The sequence below is a fragment of the Remersonia thermophila genome, chromosome 5 (assembly GCF_042764415.1).
Source record: "Remersonia thermophila strain ATCC 22073 chromosome 5, whole genome shotgun sequence".
Taxonomy (NCBI): Eukaryota; Fungi; Ascomycota; class Sordariomycetes; order Sordariales; family Chaetomiaceae; genus Remersonia; species Remersonia thermophila.
The window spans coordinates 690,070-707,414 of NC_092221.1; the positions used below are offsets into that span (position 1 = coordinate 690,070).

Below are 17,345 nucleotides of genomic sequence, written 5' to 3' on the forward strand. Positions count from 1 at the left end.
AGCCTGACCGCACAAGTGGCAATGGCAATACCGGCAGCCACGCCGGCGCTACTGCCCGGGCGTAGGATATCAAACCACAATGCTAATGGCTTCACGGCCGCGCGGTCCATGGCCGTCGCCTTGGCCCGGCTGCTCTCCGTGACGTTATCAACAGCATACGCCGCGCCACTCACCACTCAAGGCCATGGCGGGGGCGGCGATGCTCCTGACGCCGAGGGCGCCGATCTCTGGGTCCTCTATCTGGCCTCCTTTTTCCTTGTGGTATCCGGCGGAGCTTTTGCCGGTTTGACCATCGCGTAAGGGCGCTCGCCGAGAAAGCGGTGGCGGTGCGACAGCTGACTCGGAACAGGTTCATGGGCCAAGACGCCATCTACCTCCAGGTCGTAGCCCGGGACCCGACCGAGCCGCAGCAAAAGAACGCGAAGCGAGTTCACGAGCTCCTCAAGAAGGGCAAGCACTGGGTCCTGGTCACGCTGCTCCTGTCGAATGTCATCGTCAACGAAACCCTGCCCGTGGTCCTGGACCGCTGCCTCGGCGGCGGCGTCGCGGCCGTGGTGGGCGCGACCTTCTTGATCGGTGCGTTTCGTCGTCTATCCAGCTTCCGCCCCCCTATCCCGCTAACGCTGTGATGCAGTCATCTTCGGCGAGGTCGTTCCCCAGTCCGTCTGCGTCCGATACGGCCTGTCCATCGGCGGATACTGCGCCAAGCCCGTCCTCGCCTTGATGTACCTAACGGCCCCCCTTTCCTGGCCGACCGCGAAGCTCCTCGACTGGGTCCTCGGCGCCGACCACGGCACCGTCTACAAGAAGAGCGGCCTCAAGACCTTGGTCACGCTCCACCAAAACCTCGGCGACGTGACGCAGCGCCTGAACCAGGACGAAGTCACCATCATCAGCGCGGTCCTGGACCTGAAGGAGAAGCCCGTGTCGAGCGTCATGACGCCCATGGAGGATGTGTTCATCATGTCCGAGGACACGGTCCTGGACGAGCAGACCATGGATCTGATCCTGTCGGCCGGCTACTCGCGCATCCCGATCCACGAGAAGGGGAACCCGACCAACTTTGTCGGCATGCTGCTTGTCAAGATTCTCATTACATACGATCCTGAGGACTGCAAGCTCGTCCACGACTTCCCGCTGGCCACCCTCCCCGAGACGCGTCCGGAGACCAGCTGCCTGGATATCGTCAACTTCTTCCAGGAGGGCAAGTCTCACATGGTGCTGGTGTCGGAGTATCCGGGAGAAGATCACGGCGCTCTCGGCGTCGTGACGCTGGAGGACGTCATCGAAGAGCTCATTGGAGAGTACGTCTAACCTCCCCAAAACGATGAGGTGGTGACCCGCTAACGCCGACTTTCTCAGGGAAATCATCGACGAGTCGGATGTGTACATTGACGTGCACAAGGCGATCCGCCGCCTCACGCCCGCCCCCAGACAAAGGCTCCAACGGCGCTTCTCGGAGGATCCGACTCTGAAGCTCAACCAAGCCACTCTCAAGCGCAATGGCGAGAATGCCAATGCCGACACGTCAAAGTCCTCTCCGCTCGCCGGGGCCGCGAATATTGCATCGCCAAAATTCGTCGGCAGCCCGAAAACGACCCTGATCATGCGGCGGACCTCTGCGGGCTTGGATGGCCAGTTTGTCACCGACACCGTTCCCGTGCGGGCCAACTTTTACGATATCCGGGAGCATCTCAAGCACCTGGGACCTTCCAACCCGGCCCTGAACCCCAACAAGACCCGGTCTACCACCGTCCTGGTCAAGCCCGGCGGTGGCCATTTGTCTCAGCCTCCCACGGTCTCGCTCGCCGCACAGCAGACGGAATTCCACCCTCGCGAAGAGGGGGATGAAACGACCAGTCTCCTGCGGCCTCACGTGTCAGGAAAAGACGGAATCCAGCAGCTTGCACGGGCCTACGGCTCCACTGGCTCGGTGGCCACCGTGCAGCACGTACCGGGATCCAACGGCATCCCGTCTCTCCGGCTGGACACGGAGGACCAAGCGGACAAGTCAACCCAAACGCCTGCCGACCCGTTCATGGACGCGGGCGAGGCGTCCTCATCCACTGCCAGCCCTGACACCTCCGCCCCCCAGTCCGCCCTCTCCCCCCCGCTCCCGACGCAGCACCTCCGCCCCCCGAGCTCCGGCAACGTCAGCGCCGCCAGCTCCAAGACAGATAACATGCTTGCCCCCAAACGCCTGACGGTCCGCAGCGGCAGCATCACGGAAAACATTGTCGAGTCTCGGCGCGGCGTGCGCAAGGTTGTGCTGGAAGCGACGGGCGGGTCGCCTGACGAGGGAGACGAGGCGGTGGCTTCGTCGCCGGAGCAGCCGAGGTTGCTGTCGAGGAGCACTTTGCGGTTGTTCTCGCGGGAGAGCCACGACGGCAAGAATGGCGACAAGGATAAGACGGACGGCGAGGCAGCGGGCGAGAGCAGGGCCCAACAGCCGTCTCCTGTGGCGCAGCAAGCGGAGGAGGCGGGGGAGGCGGAGGAGGCGGAGGAGGAGGATCGTGATGGCGGGGAGGTTCTGTCGCCTGTCTCGGCAGGCGATGGGACGGCGGAGGAGGCGCAGTCTCCGTCAACCCCGACGGCCGGTGCCTCCGGGGCGGGGAGTGCTGCCGGGACGGGGTCGAGCGGCGGAGGGAAGAAGAAGAACCGCCGTAAGAAGAGGAAGGGCGGAAGATCCTAGGGGGATGCAATGCTCGAAGCGTTGATGTGTGCGGTGGGGAGGTCGTGATGGGAATGCAACGCGCTGGGATGCGATTTGGTGGGCAACTTTAACTTCTAACCTTCACAGGATGAACTGTATTAACTATACTCGTCGTGTCACCTACGTATTGGCAGGTCCCTCGATGCGTTTCTGCCGCGATGCGGGTTTCAAAACATGGGTCGGGTTGGTATCGGCATGGCTGGGGGAACAGCGTTGGTCCTGGGCTGTTTTGTTGTTTGCCAAAAAATTGTACCTAGGTTGTTATGCGGATGATGTTTGTGTGTTCTCGTGTTCTCGTCGGAACGGTCTATGAGAAGCAACATGGTACACGCACAGTGCCGAGACTCGGTGCCTCGAGTTAGGTATACAAGCAGGTGGCTGCTGGTCAAATCAATGGTTTCGATTCTTATCGTCGTGTTCTGGCTGGTAACTATCTTCAGGGGGTGTCAGTGACTTCTCGCCTGCTGCCGTGACGGACGGGCCGGAGCGTTCCTTGGTTTCTGCCGGGCATTGACGTCAACCAAGGTGGGGTCGAGGGAGCGAGAGCTCCAAGCTACCCCGCTGTTGTAACATTACCATTCGTTTCAAGCGTGGGCTAGACAATTATGTGCAGTAACTAATTATTAACTACCTTACCTATTATAAGCCATGATCCATTGTAAGAGACCTCAAGGCGTAATGTACTGTAATGTAATGGATCCATGGGCCCCTGGAGTCTCGCTAGCATCTCTCCGTTCCCCCCCCCCCCCCCCCCCAGTGTCGTGCGCTCGCGGTCCCTCGGATACAGATAACCTCCCGTTGACTCCGCTCCAGCCAGACATTCTCCGGTTCCCGGGTATCAACAAAGGCACAGCGCGCCACATGAGCTTCACACTCCGAGCCTCTCAAAGACTGAGATATTTCTCCCCAATCCTGCAGAACAAGGCCAAGTCTTCATTCAGATCTGGTACGACCAGCTTCGACCAAGCTTGAACTCGACATCAAGCAGCGCATCGGAGACAACTGACGGACCCCGTATCACCAGCTGGTTTCCGCCCGTTCGCAACCATGGCGTCAACAACAGATACCAAGAACTACAAGCTCAACCACACCATGTGAGCACCATCCTCCATGTCTTGGAGGAGGCACAATTGCTTGCAGCGAATACTCACGCATCCACAGGATCCGGGTCAAGGACCCTCAGGAGTCCCGTATGCTCCCCTTGAACTCTCGCGCCTCGTGTCCCCTGCCCCTATTCCCGCGCTCACGGACCCCCGCATAGTCAAGTTCTACTCGTTTCTCGGCATGTCCCTCCTCCACAAGCTGTCCTTCCCGGAAGCCAAGTTCGATCTCTACTTTCTGGGCTTCGACGCGCCCGGCGCCGTCTCGGCCGGCAACAACCTGTGGGACCGCGAGGGCCTGATCGAGCTCACGCACAACTACGGCACCGAGTCGGACCCCGACTACAAGATCAACAACGGCAACGTCGAGCCCCACCGCGGGTTCGGCCACACGTGCGTGAGCGTGGACAACATCCAGGCGGCGTGCAAGCGGCTCGAGGACGCGGGGTACAAGTTCCAAAAGAAGTTGACCGACGGCAAGATGAAGCACATTGCGTTCGTGCTGGATCCGGATGGGTACTGGGTCGAGATCATCGGGCAGAAGCCTCTTGAGGAGACGGAGAGCGTCACGACGACGGACCTGACGACGTACCGGATGGTAGGTGGCCTGTTGCTGTTGCGCCTGGCCCCCCTGAGGCGGCTCGGCGATCGATCCAGAGAGGGAGGTTGGGAACGCTGACGCCCCCGGCTTTGCTTCGCAGAACCACACCATGATCCGCGTCAAGGACGCCGAGAAGTCGCTCAAGTTTTACCAGGAGGTGCTGGGCATGTCGCTGATCCGCACGCACGAGAGCCCGGCCGCCGGCTTCAACCTGTACTTCCTGGGCTATCCGGGCGAGAAGGGGGTGCCGGCCGAGGGCGCCAGCGCCGTCGCGGGGCTCAGCACCGCCGACCGCGAGGGCCTGCTGGAGCTGACGTGGAACTACGGCACCGAGAAGGACGAGAACTTCAAGTACCACGACGGCAACAGCCAGCCGCAAGGATTTGGGCACATTTGTGAGTGGAACAGAGAGAGAGAGAGAGAGAGAGCTCCGTGATGGTCAAGCTGGCCGCGCGAGCCATGGCTAACCGGCTGTCTCCCTAGGCGTCTCGGTCGACAACCTCCAAGCCGCCTGCGACCGCCTCGAGTCCCTCAACGTCAGCTGGAAGAAGCGGCTGACGGACGGCCGCATGAAGAACGTGGCCTTTGTCCTCGATCCAGACGGCTACTGGGTCGAGATTGTCCAAAACGAGCGCTTCTCTGGCAAGGCCAACTTCTGAGGCGGCCGGCCGGAGGGGGCGTTGCGGTCCGCGCCGGGTATGCACTTCCACGAGAGGAGGAGAGAGCGAGAGGGGGGGCTCCGGGTGAATTCGCGCTGCGGAAGGCCGTTCGTGATGATGCGCGTGACACAAGATTGGATGTTGGTTGATGTACGGTAGCCAGTCAAAAGGTCGGAAGCTCAAGCTACCCCACGGTTCTGGACTCCTGTCAATGCTGCTGCATGATGTGGTACGTCTGTTAGAATCACACGCAGGCACACACACACACACACACACACACACACACACACACCTCCCTCGTCGGTCTGGAAGGACAGAGAGGGCACCAGACAGATAGCGTCGTGCTGGAGAGCCAGGCGGCGCGCCGTGGCAAGGCAAGCGGGCACGAATGATGAACAACGAACCCGTAAGCACCACCGACCAAACGACACGAACATCTGGATGTGTTCGCCATCGCCAATGGCCTGCCCGCCGGGCGGCAGCGTGCAGCAGCCTGCATTTGCCAAACGTGGGGGAATGAGGGGGAGAGCACGCTTCAAGCCGCATGCGTCGCGTGTTGGGATGACGGGTGTTATGCAGGTGCGTACATAGTATGTAGTCCGGAGCGCTTGTCGTCTCGGTGCGTCGCTGAGTGGCTTGGGCCGAGACTCTTGCGTCCATCATCAGTTGCCAGTTACCGGCTGACTACCTTATCGACGCTCGACCCCCCCAATTGTGTTCACTTAGTTCCAATCTTGCCCTTTCCTGGTCATGACGTTTGGGTGTTTGGGGAGAAAGCCATGACCGATGGCGATGCATAATGGAAATGAGAGCTGTGGCGGTCATGATGGATGGACGTAAGCTATGACGTTGTCATTGCCTACCAAATCCGTAGCTGAGCTCGTATGTTGTAACCCCCCCGGGGCCTGTCCTTGCATCCCAGGCCTACCGTAGGCCCCCCCCCCTCCCCCAGCTCTGCTTGTTCTTCTACCGGTCAACCATGCAATGCTGCCGCCAGTCACCTCAATCATCGTCTCAACTAACTGTACGTACCTAGTAAGTACTATGCTCGGCAGGATGGGAAGCAAAGACCTCCGCGTCCCCCCCGCATCCGGACCCCGGGTCCCGAGATGACGCCCGACCTCCGGAGCCACTGAGCGCCCCGCGCCCGCACTGTAGCCTGCATTTGCCGTGTACGTTTGTGTGGTTGAGCTGGCCGTAGATTGGACGGATTACAAGAGGGATCAGAGTACCTCTCGGATGACGAGAGGAAGCAAGGGTTTGGCTTGCAGGGACCCGGCGGGATGAACGGAAGGAGATGAGGCCTGGCCGAGAGGGAGGGACAAAGAAGTTTGGTATAAGTTGAACCCGCCCCCCTCCCCTTCAACCACTTCACCAACTTTCCGTCGACCATTTTACTACCCCCTTTCAATTTTTCCTCGCAGAAACCGGCAGACATACGCTCACTCACCTCGCATGCTCTCTCTCTTTTTTTCTCTCACTTACAACATCCCATTGTTGGCCTAGAAAGCAACATCTCTCTCAACACCCCTTTTCCCCCTCCTCCTCTCCCCCCCTCATCCTACCCGCTCAACCAACAATCACCAAGCACCCCAACCGGAAACCCCAAACGACCACCCACCATGGCACCCTCCGCCATTTACGACACCGCCCCCTCCCTGTCCCCGTCCCCGTCTTCTCCCTACCGCATCCTCGTCCCCGAGAAGCTCTCCCCGGAAGGCCTGTCCCTTCTCCGCTCGTCGGGGTACCAAGTGGACACGCCGGCCGCGCGGCCGGCGGCGGACGAGCTCCTGCGCCTGATCCCCGCGTACCACGCCCTCATCGTGCGGTCCGAGACCAAGGTGACGGCCGAGGTGCTGGCGGCGGCGGGGCCGAAGCTGCGCGTGGTGGCGCGGGCCGGCGTGGGCGTGGACAACATCGACGTGGACGCGGCGACCAAGAAGGGGGTCGTGGTGGTGAACTCGCCGAGCGGCAACATCGTGGCGGCGGCGGAGCACACGATCGCGCTGCTGCTGGCGGCGGCGCGCAACGTCGGCCGGGCGGACGCGGGCATGAAGGCCGGGCGGTGGGAGCGGGGACGGCTCGTCGGCGTCGAGGTGGGCGGCAAGACGCTCGGGGTCGTGGGGCTCGGCAAGGTCGGGATGAAGGTGGCGCGCATGGCCAAGGGGCTGGGCATGGGCGTGGTCGTGTTCGACCCCTACGCCAGCGCCGAGGTGGCGAGGCAGGCGGGCGTGGAGCTGCGCGGGGAGCTGGAGGCGGTGGTGCGCGAGGCCGACTTTTTGACGGTGCACACGCCGCTGCTGGCGAGCACGGCCAACCTGCTCGGGGAGAAGGAGCTGCGGTCGATGAAGCCGACGGCGAGGGTGCTGAACGTGGCCAGGGGCGGCGTGTACAACGAGGAGGCGCTGCTGAGGGCGCTGGACGAGGGGTGGATCGCGGGGGCCGGGCTGGACGTGTTCACGTCGGAGCCGCCGGCGGAAGGGTCCGTGGCGGCGAGGCTGGCGGCGCATCCCAAGGTGGTGAGCACGCCGCATCTCGGGGCCAGCACCGTCGAGGCGCAGGAGAACGTGTCCATGGACGTGTGCAGGCAGGTGGTGGCGATCCTGAGCGGCGGCCTGCCGACGGCGGCGGTCAACGCGCCCCTGATCCTGCCCGAAGAGTACAGGCGGCTGCAGCCGTTTGTCAAGCTGTAATTGCGTCTCTCCTTGCCCCCCCCCCCTCCCTTTTCTTTTGTGCCCCGCTCGTCCTTTTTGTCCGACTCCGATGGCGTTTGACAGCTGCTGATTGACGAGGCGACAGGGTGGAACGCATGGGCAGCCTCTACACGCAGCACTTTGCCGGCGAGCGCGGCGGGATGGTCGGCGGGCGGCGGTTCGAGCTGGTGTACCACGGCGAGCTGGCCGGCGTGAACAACACGCGGCCGCTGCTGGCGGCGCTGGTCAAGGGCCTCGTGAGCTCCATCAGCGACCTGGGAGGGCGCGATGTCAACATTGTCAACGCGACGCTGGTGGCCCGCGAGCGCGGCATCGCCATCGACGAGAAGCACGTCCGCGATGTCGGGGGCGGCGCCGTCGTCCCCACGTACGCGAGCGCCGTGACGCTGCGCAGCGTCAGCAGCGACGGGGGCTTTGACGGCGAGAAGGAAGAGCAGGTCATCGAGGGCTACGTCAGCGGGCGCGCCGTCTACATCTCCAAGCTGGGGCGGTTCACGGCCAACTTTCAGCCCCAAGGCACGCTGCTGATCCTGCACAACTACGACGAGCCGGGCAAGATTGGCAACGTCGGCACGGCGCTGGGCCGGCACGGCGTCAACATCAGCTCGATGCAGGTGGCCCCGCTGCACGGCGGCAGCGTCGTCGTCGGCGGCGACGGCGGCGGGCGGAGCACCGAGTCGGACGACGGTTCGCTTGCCGACAGCGAGAGCCGGGCGGCCAACGAGGCGCTCATGATCCTGGGCGTGACGGGCGATGTTACTCAGGACGTGCTCCAGGAGCTGGGCAAGTCGGAGGGCATCTTGCACGTCAACCTGGTGCGGCTCGAATGAAGGTCAGGTACCTAAGGGTCGGTGCCGTAGTAGGGGATGTGGCTTGTAAGGGGGAGCTCCTGGAGGTTCGTTCACCTCCTTGTGCAGCGTATCATTCTTGATTAGTATCTACGCTATGGTGGTGATGATCATTGTCGTTGTCTCTTTGAATTTCTTATACTAGTGTGGCTTCTCTTTGAATTTCTTTTTTTTTTTTCTTTTTGGTTGCATGGTTGACCAAATCCAGGTTTCTTTTTTTTTCTTTTTCTTCTTTTCTCTTTTCCTTTCCCCCCTCTAACTAGGTGCCATACCTGAGTTATGTGATGGAAACTTGCTACGCAGGACCCCTATTCGAACCCATTCACATCTCTGGTGCCGTTAGGGAGTTGCAATCATCAAGACAACCTGAGGTGCCTCGTAGCTGAGGTACTCGACCTACTGAAAGCAGATACATCTATATCTCGGGTGATTCATTCCCTACTGGATGTTTTACACTTCGATATACTTACTACCTAAGAAAGCGGTTACCTGCTTGCCTGCTTGCAGCTGGATGTCCTTTTTTTTCCCGAGTTACAAAGTTGACAAACCCGAGCGAAGCCGACGGTCCACCGTCTGCAGCACTCATGCCACCTAGAGGTACGTACGTACCTGGTATCTTTGGTACTTGAGGGAATTACACCTAGTCAGGTATGTAGGAATGCTCATTCTAACGAAGGTGCTTAGGACTGGATAGGTGGTGGGGTGACCTTGGCCCATGTAGGTATTAGGTACATACGTCGGCTTGTACTACTACTAGTTACACACCAAGTCCATAGGTGCCTAAGCAATGTGTGACAGCAAAAACGGATCCGCTGATGCTGCCATCAGCTAGTGCACCATATATACCTGCTACTGCAACACACCCCCCAGACCGAGGCGATTAGTCGAGGTCTGAGTCCCCTGGTGCACTTCTTTTATCCTGACTTGGAGTTAGAGGAAATTTCATCTCTATCCTCCATCGCACCCCCGAGGGGTGCCCGGGTGTTTTATTTATCAGACGCCACCCTAAAAACGTCCTTTTCTGGGTGTCAGGGGTGCAAACACAGGTTTCGAACTCAGAGCCTTCTCATTGTATGTGACTTTTTACAGTGCAGGTAGCACTAGTTATCAACATACCGCTGCGTAAACAGAAGAGGACCGGGCTCATAACTGTGACAGCAAAAACGGATCCGCTGATGCTGCCATCAGCTAGTGCACCATATATACCTGCTACTGCAACACAATGTAAGTGGGCTGGCTTGGCAGCCTGGAACCCCCCCCCCCCCCCCAAAAGCCCAAAGCTCCCGTCCCTCCCGCCTGGCTGGGCCTGGCTGCCGGGGCCACCCCACCCACCCCCGCCCCCCCTCCCCCCCCCCCTGTAGGTCGTACACGGCATGCGACCCACTCCAATTCAAGGCCTGACTTCTGCACCACTCCCGTCTGACACCGAAACGCGCCTCTCCACTCTGCTTGCATCGTTCCCAGCTTCACCAAACCAAACCAAACCAAACCCAACCCAACCAAACCAAACGAAACCAAACCTTTGCATCCGCACACTCGGACCCGGACCCCGTTGTCGTCCCTCCGAGACGATCCCTCTCGTCTCCTTGGCCATGTCTGTCAAATAGCAACGGCAGCTGAGTGGACCCATCGTCCTATGACCATCCCCTCGATCCCGGCTTGTCCCAATGCGCTGCGGACGCCGAGTCCCTGCCGTTCAACAAAGACGCGTGCCCACCGTTGCTTTGCATCGTGCATGAGGGGTGCCACGCGCCGCCTCTCCGGCCCGCAATGAAGCACCTCTCACGAATGTCGGACCTGGACGCCGCCCATATGGACGTGGCGGTGACCGACGACCCCACCGCCGCCTCTACCCTTCTTCGTGCCGTCGTTCCCTCCCCAGCACCCAAGGCTCGCTCGCTGTCCGACGGCGGCGGCACTCCCGTCCCGTCGCCTTCGCCTCATCCCGACGCCTCGCGTCGTCAGGCCAAGGACGACATGGTGCTGCGGGAACGAGACCGCGACGCCAACCCTTCCTCTTGGCTCTCCCAGCTGCCCTCCACCCCGATCCGCGCCGGGTTTCCGTCTCGTGGTCTCTCGTTGCACATGCCCCCGCGTGATCCCGTTTCTCCTGCCTCCGCCTCCGCCGCCACCGCTGCTGCCGCCGCCGCCGCCTCCTCCTCCTCCTCCTCCTCCTCCGCATTCCCCACCGACTATTCCCGGCAGCCAGCGCCGCTCTCCCCGAAGCCCGACGAAGCGTACGCGTCGCCTACCAACATCCTGCCGCGTCGGTCCCGCGGTCTCGATTACTCCCGCGCCGCCACCAGCCTCCACCACTCCACCCTCGCCGACCCAGCCGCCCTCGACTCGTCCCCGACCATCGGCTCGCGGGCCATGAACATCCCCGGCCGCCGCCCCGGTGACTACGGCGCCGGGGTGGACCACACCTCGACGTCGCTCTGGTCCGTCATGGGTACCCACGAGCGCGTGCACGTCTCGAGCTCGCTAGGCAGCACCATCCATGCCGTCTCGGATTCCTCCTCGAGCTCCGACGATGACGACTACATGGACGAGGACATGGACGAGCCCTACGTCACCACCCCGCAGATCCAGAAGATGGGCTCGGGCCCCCTAGGCGCCGGCCCGTGGGGGGTCGGGTCGCCCGCCGCGAGCCACCTGTCCAGCTTCCAACAACTCCAGCGCCACCGCAAGCCGCCCAAGAAGAAGCTCCACAGACCCCCGGGCCTCGGCTTCCACGCGCCCGGGCCTCTGCTGTCCAAGTCGCCCCCGACAGGCTTGGTCGCCCCGCACGACATGTCGCTCCACGCGAGGCGCGAGAGCATCAGCACGGCCGCCCACCACCTGCACATCTCGGGAAACGATAGCGACGAGGGTCCGGGCCGCCAGGCCGAGCTCGACAGCCCGCTGCGCCCGAGCGTCGTCCGGCGCGCCGTCACGCGGCGGGGCAACTTGCTGGTACGTCTTTGGTGGCCGCGCCTGATCCTACCCCTTTCTCCTTGTCGTCATGGCTCCCGCGCCTGGTGCCGACGCTGACATCGCGCAGCCCAAAACCAAGGGATTCGCACGCATTCGGGCCGCGCTGGCCGAGGAGAGCGCGCCGATCGACGCCGAGTTTCGCCGAGAGGCCGAGGTGGTGCGCCAGGTCCGCGAGAGCGACAGGCCCGTCGAGCCGCGGCACCCCCCTCCGCCGGCCACGGAGACGGCCCTCTCGAGCCCCAACATGGCGGCCGTGGACAACCCGGATGACATGGCCGACGACTCCATGAGCATGGACAACGGCGCCAACGGGTTAGGGTTGGTCGGGGCGGGCTTTCGGCCGCAGGGCCTGAGGAGCAAGGGCCCCTTCTCCGACGCCTTCTCCCCCGCGAATAGCGCCGCTGCGCAGCGGCTCACGCCGCCGCCTCCAGGGCCCTTCGTCCTGGCCCGCGCAAACTCATCCGCCATGTCCGTCGACGACGTCAGCATGGACTCCCCATCGGCCAGCTCCAACGGCACCGCGAGCCAAACGAACCCGTTCCACTCTGGTGGCATCATCCAGGCCGCAGGGAGCGGTTCCGGCAGCGGCACGCCCTTGACGCCGGCCGGAAGCGGCCCTCACCCCGGCGGGAGCCATCCGCCCTCGGCCGCCGGGCCCAACGCCGTTCCGGGAACCCCGACGCCCCCGACCGCCGCCGAGATCACCCGCCGCATCAACAACGGCAAGCGCCGCCGCGGCGACGACGACCTCGACCCCATCAGCATCAAGCGCCGCGCCGTCAGCCCGAGCCTCAGCATCCAAAACTCGCCCGTCATGCAGTCGCCTCTGCAGCGCGACTCGGCGCCGTGGGGGCTGCCGGCCACGTCCTCGTCGCGCCCGGGCAGCGTGGGCGGCGACAGCAACGCCGGAGGGCTGGGGAGGAGCGGGGCGAGCGATAGCGGGAGGAAGGGTCGGGTCGGGTTGCAGGGAATGGTGGAGACGAATGATGGGATTACGAGACTCAGCATTGAATGAGCACCGTCGGGGGGTTCAGAGTGTTTTTTTTCATTGTTGGGGGGAGGAGGTGCGGCTCCCGTCAGGAAGATGGGACCGAAAGACGGGAAAAGGTATGGCGCAGGCTCTGTCATTGAGTCTGGCGCAACCGGGGCGCCTTTTTCCGGAGCCGGGGATCTAATTCCAATTGCAACTACATTCATGGGGCGCGCTGGGTCGGAGGGTTTGGAGAAGGGTTGGGGGGGGGGGGGGGGGTCTCGGTACATAGATTGGATGGATCTGGGGGCTGGGTGAAGGGATGGGAGGCAAGAAAAGCGTGAGCGATGTAGGTTGTCGGAGGGAACCGCGTGTTTTCTTCATCTCCCTCTGTCTGTTCATTGTCGGTCTTCTCTCGGCCCGGTCACACACATACACATCTCACGAATACACGGCCCAGCTGGCCACGGAGGGAAAGCCTCGGTGCATTTTGGGAGGAGTTATGGAGTTATTCGGGGAAAAAACAAAAAGAGAAACGGGAAATTACATACAAATCATGAGGTCTTTTGAACGTGGGCTTTTTTTCTTTTTTTGTTGTATGCGTGGGCCAAGGTCCTCTTTGCGCACTGACATCGAGAGCTTGCTGGGCTTGGAAGTATATAGGTATATAGGTAGGCAGCGAACTACATAGCAGTTTGTACTCTCCTCCATGTTGCTCCCCTGCGTTGATATGCAAAAAAAAACACTCTCTGAATAAATTACGTTGGCGTACTGCCTTGCCCGACGGCATGTGAAGGGTTAAGAACCCAACACCTCGATTACGAACACGGAACCTCGCTTGGGCGCGCAATGCTTAAAAAAAAAAAAAAAAGAGAAAAAGAAAACATGGGAATCCAAGAATGCCAACCTCCTATCCTATCCATAATACACCCATTGAATCCATCCAACGCCGAGAAGAGCGGCGGCGGGCTCGCCTCGTCGCGCCCGTCCTGCCAGATCCACGCCTTCTTCTTCCTCTTTTTCTTCTTCTCCTATGCCTGCCTGCCGGCGATGAGGGCGACCGCTCCATCCTCCCGAGCGCTATTCACATCTTCCTCCCTCGCTCCTCTCACAACAACGCGACATCATGCCCCGACGTACCCCCGCCGCTGCTGCTGCTGCTGCTGCTGTTGTTGTTGCTGCGGCTGCTGCTGCTGCGGACCCGATTCTCTCCCGGTGCCAACCCCGATCCCTTCCTCCGGCACGGACAAGGCGCCCAACCTCTCGTCGAGCCACCGCGCAAGCTCCTCCACCTGCCTCCGCATCAGCGAGACGCTGCTCGTGCTGGCGATCGACGCGGCGCCGAGGGTGTTGGTGGACAGGATGGAGGCTTGGGAGGGGGAGTTGGGCGGCTGGTGGTGGTGGTGGTGGTGGTTGTGCGTTTGCGGCGCGCGCGTCGGAGTGGCCGGCACGGCGGCTGTGCATGATGATGACGGGAGCGCTGCGGAGGCGGAGGGAGGCTCGGCGGTTATGGATGGCATCGGCTGCTGCGCCGGGTGGTGTTGGGAGGGCGGAGTGGAGGGACGTGCTGCGCGGGGGTGGGCTGCGCAGGAGGAATCGGACGGGATCGGTTGGTCGGCGGCGGCGGGATTGGCTGCTCCTGCTCCTGCGTGCGGTGGTGGTGGCGGCGGCGGCGGCGGCGGCGGCGGCGGCGCCGGTGGTGGTGCTCCTGATGTTGTTGCTGCTGCTGCTGATGCTGTGGTTCCTGACGCTGCTGAGGAGTCTGTCCCTGAGGACGGCGTCTCGCTGCCGCCCATGCAGATGAAGAGCATGCCGCAGCGCAGGCGGCGGATAACGAAAACGACGCCCGTGTCGAGCTGGACGGTTAGGATGGGCTGGCCGCGGCGGGTGGTTTTGCGGGACCGGACGGTGGCGTCGGGAGGGAGGGCGTTGGCGGGTTCTGGTGCGGGCTGGGCGGCGGCGTTCTGGTGGGGTGGCGAGGGGCTTTGGAGGTCCCAGATCGAAGCGGCAACGGCGGCCTGGCGACGGAGGGCGGTGGCGGGGAGGTTGCTGGCGTGGGCCAGAAGGCCGCCGGAGGGAGTGGTAAGCATGGCCGAGTGGATGTACTCGGAGAGGTTGGCCCGCAGGAACGCCGTGACACGCTTGGTCAGCAGCAGCGGAGGAGGCGGCGGCATGGATATGGCGCGCGACATGGTGAGGGCGGTTCGGGAGGGGATCCCGCAAGCCAGGAGGAGGAGGAGGAGGAGGGGATATGGGAGCAAGGGGGGGATGAGGTTGCGATGTTTGGAGGGTGGAAGTGGACGACGCAGAAGCGGAAGCGGACGTAGAAGTGGATTCATTTATTTCGGGTGGGTCTGTTGGTGGAGCTATGGTGGGGCCAGTCTCGGGTAGGTATCGATAACCAACGAACGCTCACAAGGCACCTTTGCACAGTACACAGTATTGTATATAGTACGTGAACGTTCAGCCGTACATGATGCAACCGTCTTCCGCCATGTATTACGTAGATATTGCGTAATGCTTCGTACATAGATAAGGTACACCCCTACAGTACCTCTATACAGTAGGTGGGTAAGGTCGAGTCCCTTAGGTACGCTAGCACAAGTACATACAGCACTTGAGATTGCCCCACCTGCTTCGTACAAGCAGGGCCAACTCTGAGGTAAGGTCCGGTAAAGGTAAGGTAAGGTAAGGAAAGGTAAGGTACGGCGAGGTGAGGCAAGGGAAAGGCTTCCTTAACCTGCCAACCACTTCAACCACCCTAAAGTTCGTAGGTAGTACCTTGTTTTGTTTCTCTTCTCTTTCTTGTCTTATACACTACCTACCTAGGTATCCAAGCATCAGCTACGCACCTTCGGCTCAAGGCATCATGGACCCCCCACCGCCGACCGCATTCCCCAACTCAACAAGCACAACGACAGCTACCACCACGGCCACAACCCTCCCCCGCCTCGCCGTCCTCAACCCCTCCAACACCCACCCCTTCCAAACCCCCTCCAAATGCATTCACACCGCCGCCGACCTCCCCCGCTTCCTCTCCTCCCTCGCCTACCGCGACATCGGCCTCTTCCTCCTCCAGCTCAACCGCGCCTTGTGCCCGCGCAAGCAATCGCAATCGCAGCCGCAGTCGCAACAACAGCAACCAGCTCCCCCCTCCGCTGCCGGGCCCCTCCGCCTCCCACCCCGTGATCCCCCGGCCCGCCGGTTCCCTCTCGATGCCCCGCGCTCCGACCCCGCTTCCGTGGTTCGTCTCCGCGAGCTGCTCGCCAAGCTCGAAGCCCTCATCGACGAGGCGCCGCCCGAGCGAGGCCCCCGGAGGTTCGGGAACCCGGCGTTTCGGAAATGGCACGCCCTGCTGCAGGAGAGGGCGGAGGGGTTGCTGAGGGAGCATTTGCCTGCCGAGACGCTCGAGGTCTGGGGAGAGCAAGGCGTGCTGCAGGAGGTGACGTCGTACTTTGTGGGTGCGTTCGGGAGCAAGGAGAGGCTGGATTACGGGACGGGGCATGAGCTGAGCTTCCTGGCCTTCCTGGGAGGGTTGTGGAAGCTGGGGGCTTTTGGTGACGGGGGAGACGGGCAAGGGGAGGTGGAGAGGAGCTTGGTGTTGGGGGTGTTTGAGCCGTGAGTTTCCTCTTCTTTTTTTTTTTCCTCCCCCCCTCCCCTCCTGCGCCGGTTCAGGACTGACGCAAATGGCGTTGCACAGGTACCTCCAGGTCGTCCGCCGCCTCATCCTCACCTACACCCTCGAGCCCGCCGGCTCGCACGGCGTCTGGGGTCTCGATGACCACTCCTTCCTCCCCTACATCTTTGGCTCGGCCCAGCTCACCCGCCCCATCTCCGACGCCGAACCCATGCCGCTCGAAGGGTCCGTCCGCGGCGCGCCCCAACCCGCCGACATCCTCAAGCCCGCCATCGTCGACCGCCTCCGCGCCGAAAACATGTACTTCTCGGCCATCGGCTTCATCAACGACGTCAAAACGGGTCCCTTCTGGGAGCACAGCCCCGTCCTGTTCGACATCTCGGGCGTCCGCGACGGGTGGGGCAAGATCAACAAGGGCATGATCAAGATGTTCAACGCCGAGGTGCTGTCAAAGTTCCCCGTGGTGCAGCATTTCCCGTTTGGGTCGCTGTTTTCGTGGGACCCGGATCCGGAGGCTCAGCCCCTGGCTGGTTCTGGGCTCGCGGCTCCGTCTGCGACGACGGCTGGGGGCGGCCCGGGGACCGCGGCTCCCTGGGCCCAGGCCACCAAGATGCCCGGGGCCGCAGCGGGCGTGCCGCCGGGCCCGGGAATTCCGTATACTAAGGTGCCGTGGACGAATACGCCGCGAGGAGGTGGCAGCGGCACCGGCGGCGCCGGCACGCGACCGCCTGGAGCGCCGGCGGTTCCGGCGCCGAGGGGCGGCGTGCCTGACACGGGCCCTCCTCCGCCGACCGCGTTTCCTAGGGGTACACCAGGGACAGCCAGCAATCAGTTTGCCGTGACCAAGGCGCCGTGGGCGAAGGAGTAATGCTTTGGTCAGGGATCCAAAACACCTTGGACTTGGACGTATGGTTCTGCAGAACCGTTTTTGAGATGATTGATACCCCCCTCTCCGTCATGAAGGGAGAGCGACGGCTATGGGTACGGCCGCGCTCATGAGGTCGGAGTGTCGCCGCTCCCCCATGTTTGGCGAGCTACAAAGATCACATGTAGGGCACATCTGTACTAGAGAAAACGTCTTGACGGGAACTCAAAATCAATGATGCAAACCCTAACCAAACTCCCAT

The 17,345-nt window shown here is 62.2% G+C and overlaps 6 protein-coding genes across 6 annotated transcripts; 5 read left to right on the forward strand and 1 right to left on the reverse strand.

Moving 5' to 3' along the window:
- Positions 1-21: 21 nt before the first annotated feature.
- Positions 22-2,692, forward strand: VTJ83DRAFT_5412 (uncharacterized protein; the record flags this gene model as incomplete). The annotated part of the gene is made up of 4 exons (XM_071012010.1): positions 22-296; positions 350-576; positions 635-1,304; positions 1,363-2,692. 4 exons carry the CDS (start codon positions 22-24, stop codon positions 2,690-2,692), a joined length of 2,502 nt encoding a protein of 833 aa, XP_070864787.1.
- Positions 2,693-3,574: 882 nt separating this feature from the next.
- On the forward strand, positions 3,575-5,073 carry VTJ83DRAFT_5413 (uncharacterized protein; the record flags this gene model as incomplete). The annotated part of the gene is made up of 6 exons (XM_071012011.1): positions 3,575-3,659; positions 3,738-3,807; positions 3,875-3,903; positions 3,975-4,411; positions 4,515-4,809; positions 4,898-5,073. 6 exons carry the CDS (start codon positions 3,575-3,577, stop codon positions 5,071-5,073), a joined length of 1,092 nt encoding a protein of 363 aa, XP_070864788.1.
- A 1,622-nt stretch (positions 5,074-6,695) lies between these two features.
- On the forward strand, positions 6,696-8,617 carry VTJ83DRAFT_5414 (uncharacterized protein; the record flags this gene model as incomplete). The annotated part of the gene is made up of 2 exons (XM_071012012.1): positions 6,696-7,762; positions 7,873-8,617. 2 exons carry the CDS (start codon positions 6,696-6,698, stop codon positions 8,615-8,617), a joined length of 1,812 nt encoding a protein of 603 aa, XP_070864789.1.
- Positions 8,618-10,405: 1,788 nt separating this feature from the next.
- On the forward strand, positions 10,406-12,626 carry VTJ83DRAFT_5415 (uncharacterized protein; the record flags this gene model as incomplete). The annotated part of the gene is made up of 2 exons (XM_071012013.1): positions 10,406-11,590; positions 11,679-12,626. The coding sequence occupies 2 exons, from the start codon at positions 10,406-10,408 to the stop codon at positions 12,624-12,626; spliced, it is 2,133 nt and encodes a 710-aa protein (XP_070864790.1).
- A 1,079-nt stretch (positions 12,627-13,705) lies between these two features.
- Positions 13,706-14,773, reverse strand: VTJ83DRAFT_5416 (uncharacterized protein; the record flags this gene model as incomplete). Its single annotated transcript, XM_071012014.1, has 1 exon — positions 13,706-14,773. One exon carries the CDS (start codon positions 14,771-14,773, stop codon positions 13,706-13,708), a length of 1,068 nt encoding a protein of 355 aa, XP_070864791.1.
- A 677-nt stretch (positions 14,774-15,450) lies between these two features.
- Positions 15,451-17,086, forward strand: VTJ83DRAFT_5417 (uncharacterized protein; the record flags this gene model as incomplete). The annotated part of the gene is made up of 2 exons (XM_071012015.1): positions 15,451-16,199; positions 16,282-17,086. 2 exons carry the CDS (start codon positions 15,451-15,453, stop codon positions 17,084-17,086), a joined length of 1,554 nt encoding a protein of 517 aa, XP_070864792.1.
- Positions 17,087-17,345: the final 259 nt, after the last annotated feature.